Source organism: Morone saxatilis, unplaced genomic scaffold, assembly GCF_004916995.1.
Source record: "Morone saxatilis isolate NCDOM2014 unplaced genomic scaffold, NCSU_SB_2.0 Contig5, whole genome shotgun sequence".
In the NCBI taxonomy this organism is placed as follows: Eukaryota; Metazoa; Chordata; class Actinopteri; family Moronidae; genus Morone; species Morone saxatilis.
In genome coordinates this window covers 12,653,302-12,658,749 of record NW_023340095.1, presented here as the reverse complement: position 1 = coordinate 12,658,749, position 5,448 = coordinate 12,653,302, and the positions used below count along the sequence as shown (strand labels likewise).

The 5,448-nt window shown below is 41.4% G+C and overlaps 1 protein-coding gene across 1 annotated transcript in view; it reads left to right on the top strand.

Moving 5' to 3' along the window:
• LOC118338693 (WD repeat, SAM and U-box domain-containing protein 1-like) overlaps nt 1–5,448 on the top strand; it is a gene marked incomplete in the record, with an annotated part of 23,041 nt that overhangs the window by 2,443 nt on the left and 15,150 nt on the right. The window contains 5 exon segments of the mRNA XM_035675985.1: nt 1,386–1,479; nt 1,969–2,002; nt 2,142–2,182; nt 2,559–2,665; nt 3,252–3,281. Of these exon segments, the coding sequence (XP_035531878.1) occupies nt 1,386–1,479; nt 1,969–2,002; nt 2,142–2,182; nt 2,559–2,665; nt 3,252–3,281 (306 nt within the window).

Sequence of the window (5,448 nt, the reverse complement as noted above, 5' to 3'; positions counted from 1 at the left end):
GAGAGAGAGAGAGACTGCTGACTGCTTTAACCTTGAAATCTCTCCTGCAGAACAGAAGAATTTTATTAGAGTGTAGAATAAATCAGCTGCAGACTGGCTCATTAATTATGGATCACTTTAAGAGATTCTGCTGGAATACGGCAGCAGCAGAGGACTGTGCGTGTGTGTGTGTGTGTGTTGTGGTGTGTGTGTGTGTGGAGAAGAGTTGAGAGGAAACCAGGTGCATATATCCACCGTGACATTTATATCTTGTACAACCGACAGCAGAACAAGAACATTTTCGTGTATGCTCGTAGGTTGCATAACCAAACCCTACGGACTGTGTGAACACGCCATGTTGTTAGTTCCTGAGATGTGTTGCCGTGGTAACAGACGTTTCTGGGGAGGAAGCGATGTGTCCCATGTGGTGACCCGCTGCGGCCCTTGGGGATTTTTCATCTCTGAGCAGCTTGTAGAAGGACACAGAACAATGTCTGTCCTCGTTTCATTTCTTTAAAAATGTCGTGGTTTTTTTTCAGATCATTTTGTGTTTCTCTCCGGAGGAGCTTGCGACAAGTTTGCCTTTCTGAAATGTGCATTTATCTTGTCTTTGCAACGGTTGAAGCCTTCTTGTACTGTTTTGTGAGAAAGAGAGTCAAGTGTAGATGATTTAGGGAATCCAGGGGGCCAAAACTTAAAGCTGGTTTTACTGTCTGTAGGAACATTTTCTAGCCATGCTTACTTAGTGTAGCAGCCTATATAGGAAGTGGTCTTATTCCAGGTCAGTTTGGAGCTAAAATCTATTTTCTTTCACCCAGCCTCTCAAACACACATTACATCAGTTTGATTTTGATGTCTCAAGTGTTCAGCTTTGTCAGGTTTAATAATGCGTTTTTGTTCTTTTTCTTTACTCAGAAGTGTGGGACATCGTGATTATGCATGCAAATAACAAATTAGCCTCCCACAGAGCCTGAAAACAGTATTTTTAATCTAATGGAGAAGAGGGAGGTTAGATTTAATACATGTGTGTTTACAGGCTGATCATTTAAATGCTGCTACAGACCAATTAGTTGTGGCACATGGAGTTATTGCACAATGAGTTATTGCTGTGTCTTTGTATCTGAGGCTGTGAATGTCTCAGGTCTATTGCCAAAAAGAAAATATTTTGTTTCCAAGCTGCTGTCAGCAGGTGGCACAGCTGCAAGTCAGCAAGAGGGAGGAGAGGTATTGACAAAAAGTTTTGAGAATAAAGACGGTGATGCACTTTGAAGTGTTTGTGTGTCAGTTTCAGAGAATACTTTTTAGTAGTTTTTTTTTTGTCAATTTATGGAACAAATACCGACACAATTTTCTTTTGAACTCTTAACCTTTTCTTTCTTTGTGTGTGTGTGTGTGTTGACCCTCAGCCTGTGTCATGAAGCTGCTTCACACTCTCACCAGCCAGTCGGCTCCAGTTCTGTCTTGTGCCTTCTCCTCTGACGGAGAGCTGGTTGTCTCGGGGTAAGACGCAGAAATCACCTCTTGTTGTCTCTACATGTGTGAGCAGCACTAATAAACACCTCCTGTGTGCCTATCAGGCTTGGGCTTTGTAAAGTCATTCCTTTTATTGTTTGCTGTGAAATCACTTGCTCAGTTGGGACAAATTAGGTTTAAATTAATCTCTCCTCCGTGTTGAAATTGCTCCTTTTTGTCGGTGCTGTAAACAGCAGATGCCACCGCTGAGCGCTGCTGTTCCCTCTGTCGGCCACAGGAGGAGTGTATTTTATTGTGTATAAGCTTCCGTTTGTGTCCCTCTGCAGTTTCTGGCTTTAATTCAAACATATTGGAGGTTAATCTGTGCTCTGTTCGTAGCACTTAGAAACATTTGTATAATGTGTGTGTGTGTGTGTTTTTGTTTGACAAGACTCCATTGTTTTATTATTCTATAATGCAAATGCATGCATATGGATCATGCAAATAAAATGTGTTTACTCTCCGATTCTTCAACAGTTCAGTGGATAAAACTGTCGCATTATATGATGCGGTAAGTAATGCACAAAAAACACTATTTTGTCGAGCTCAGCTGTGGCCGAAGAGATTCCTAAAGAATAAATCACAGCCGCCGTAAACACAGAGATGCCGAACATTCCTGTTTTGTCTGTTTGGTTGCCCCTTGTTTACAGAACCTGGGAACCCTGCTCTACACTCTGAAACAGCACGAAAGGTAAATGACCTGACCTCCCGCTGCTATGCAATCTCTGCAGCTATCAGACAGACAGCAGAATAGGAGCCCCAGTGTTTTCGGATCAAAACGTGTGATTTTTGCTTGATTAGTTTTTCCCAGAAGCACCGGGTGCAGTGATGCAATAGCATATTCTCAAGCGCTGCTTTCTAGACATTCATTGAAGTGGCACTGCAGGTAGACACCAGCGGAGAGCTTTGAAGTGCTTGAAAGGATTTAAGATACTGTACGATCTAAGACTGGGGGGTTTTTTAAGGGTGGAGGGAACCTGACTTTTAAAGCCGATCTCTTCCTGTGCCAGTTTTAGCCTGTCATACACACCCCTTCACATTTCTACTCCTCTTCCTCCTCCCTGCAGGTATGTGACTGCCGTTGCTCTGTCTCCCACCATGCCGTGGATTGCAACCGGCTCCATGGACAGAACGGTGAACGTGTGGAGAATAGGAGATGGAGTCAGCAGAACTGGTAAATGCTTAACAGAAGATTGTTTAGGTTGGCGCCTACAAATGAACAATCACTCCTCTTTTTTTTTTAAAACAGACTGTTAGCAGTGGTTCAAAGCCCAGAAGCCATTTGGAGCGCTGAAGCCTCCCAAAAGAGTGTTTTGGGATATATCCAGCAGGAGAAGCTCCCATTACGTGTGTATTGCTGTCTGGCTGCAGTGTATAGAGAAGGAATTGTGATTGATGTTTATTGGTGCAGCAGGGAAAAGTACCGCTGAGCCTCAGAGAGCTGTTGTTATGGAGGTGAATCCTCTTTAAAAAAACACAAAAAAAAAAAGTCCAAACCCAACATGAAAGAAAACATTTGGAATAATAAATGAAAAGGTGCAATCGCCAGACATCTGGAGGCCTTGAAGCTTCATCAGGGCAACTCCTCATCTGCCATTAGTCAGGTTGATATTGACAAAACAAATTCCATCTCAGTGAAGATCTGCCTCTTTTTTTTTTATTCCTCTACCTCTTTCTCTCTCTCTGTCCCCTTTCCTTTAATCTTGTTTCTTTTTTTCTTTTCACATATTAAAGTTATTCCCTTTTATGTTATTCTGCAGGAGCTGAATCAAGGCAGACAGAATGCCAAGGTAAATACAGGCATCACCCGGCCTTATAAATCTTTAGTTATTCACAGTTATTCTTTGAGCTAAAAACCACCACTGTTTTATTTGAATGTGATTGGTTCGGGTATCAGTTTAGTACAGGTGTTTAAATAATTTAAGCTATTGTTGAAGTGCACTGTTGTCTTTTTGCATGTGAGCCAAACAAGGTGAGCTAATGGGATCTTCAACCAACAATGTGTCAGTCTGTCTCTCAACAGTGCTGTAGTTTCATTTATTTTCAAATGAGGCTCAACCTTAACATAAAATGAATGGGGACTGTAATAGTGCTGTGATTTTATGGATGACAAAGTCGTCGGTCCACCACAGTGGTGGATGGATTGCAAGGAAATTTGGTTCAGAAATTCTCGTCCCCCGCAGGATTTAGAGGAAAAAAGAAAAATACTAAAAATAAGTTTATGACTAAATTCATGCAAAGATAATGATTCCTATCAGCCACAGCTGTACTTGGTACTTGTTAAGTGCTTATTAGCAAGTGTTAGCATGCTAACATCCTTAACTAGGAACATGGTAAACATTATATCTTCTACACATGAATATATTATCATCATCACTGTGAGTATATTACCATGCTGATGTTAGTATCTAATTCAAAATAAAAACGAAATAAAAAATGACAGTGCAGTACGTGCATGCATACGACTAAATAGCCCAACATTTATTTAAAACCCCTACACCGGTAGACCAGGCACACGGGTGATTTCTCCTCCATCACTTACACCTCTTCTGCATCGCTGTTATCTTAGGATGGGACAACTCAACTTGTAATCATTGTTAGTGTAAAGGGTCTCTAATAAAAGGCAGTGAAACTGATTTAAGCCTCCATTTTAAATGAACTGAGAGTTGGAACTGACCTCAAGTTTTCTTGAAGTTTCTCCGTGTATGTGGCACATAGAAACAGAATACTGCTTGTTCACTATGGACAACCAGACAACCTGAGAGGCCACAGTGGTCCATAATGTATCAGAAGATGAGAAATCTATTTTGACCTAAACCATCCAGTTTTATAAACCCTATAGTAAATATTTTAAATTGAAGCTTTACTCAAACAGAAGTAACATGTCACCCAGTCTAAATGTGATGTTTATTTATGGTTCTTGGACAACAATTGAAGTCTGTGGCAGGAATGAGCTACCAAGCTTTAGCTGCACAGAGAATACTTGTTGGTGGAATCAATTCATTGTTGGTTTTGGGATTTGTTGACAATAAGAAAAATAGACTTTCACCACATTTATCCTGTAAATAATGGAGGTGATGAAGAGCGTTTCATATGTGCATCTGTCCAAGTAATTAAGCACTGCAGTCTGAGCTGTCCCAGTCTGCAGTGTGAGGTTTTCATGCTTTTGGCACAGTATTTGCATGACTCAGCCTCCTAGACTGGAAGACTCCACACTCTATCAGCCAGGGCTGCAGAGAGGAGGTGGTGTTACTCTGCTCACTGTCATGCAGACCCAATAAGTGGATATTTCCACTCAGCCCAACTGTGCTTTGGGCAGGATTACTGCATAGTTTAACTCTTACCAAAAGAAAACAAAAGTATCATTTTTAAACAACATCGCTGTTTTATTTGTTCTTTTATAGAAAATGGAGGGCAATAAGAACACATTTTTAGCCACATTAGCGACCAGACGACCACTTTGGTCCAGACTGAAAAATCTCTAACTGTTGGAAGGTTTAATATTTATTATCCAAGAGCTCCGTAGTTCTAGACATGCTGTCATGACATTCAGCAGTCTTACATAAAGAAGGTGCAGGCATATTTTTAGGGGGTTATGAAACACATTTTGTCATCCAAAAGTCTGCATTGATTTGTGAATTGTTTAGGCAGAGGTAGGGGTAGGTGAGAGGGGGAGGCTAACACGTGGTTAGTGTGTTTAATGAGCAACAACTCCCAGTCTACAGGGTTATCTTTCACGTGGCTAATGATGGGCGATGGGAACCGTGAGGCTGCTGTGAGGTGTCATTAGCAGGGCCGGCTCACAACAGGCTAGTTTATTTTGGCCTCAAATGATAAATGATGGCTACTCACTCACATAGTGTCATGTGAAGGTTGATGAGCTGCATGCTGGAGTAACACAACCTTTGGTTTCATTTGCTTTTCTTCGGTAGGTCAGGGATCTGTGTGTGTGTGTGT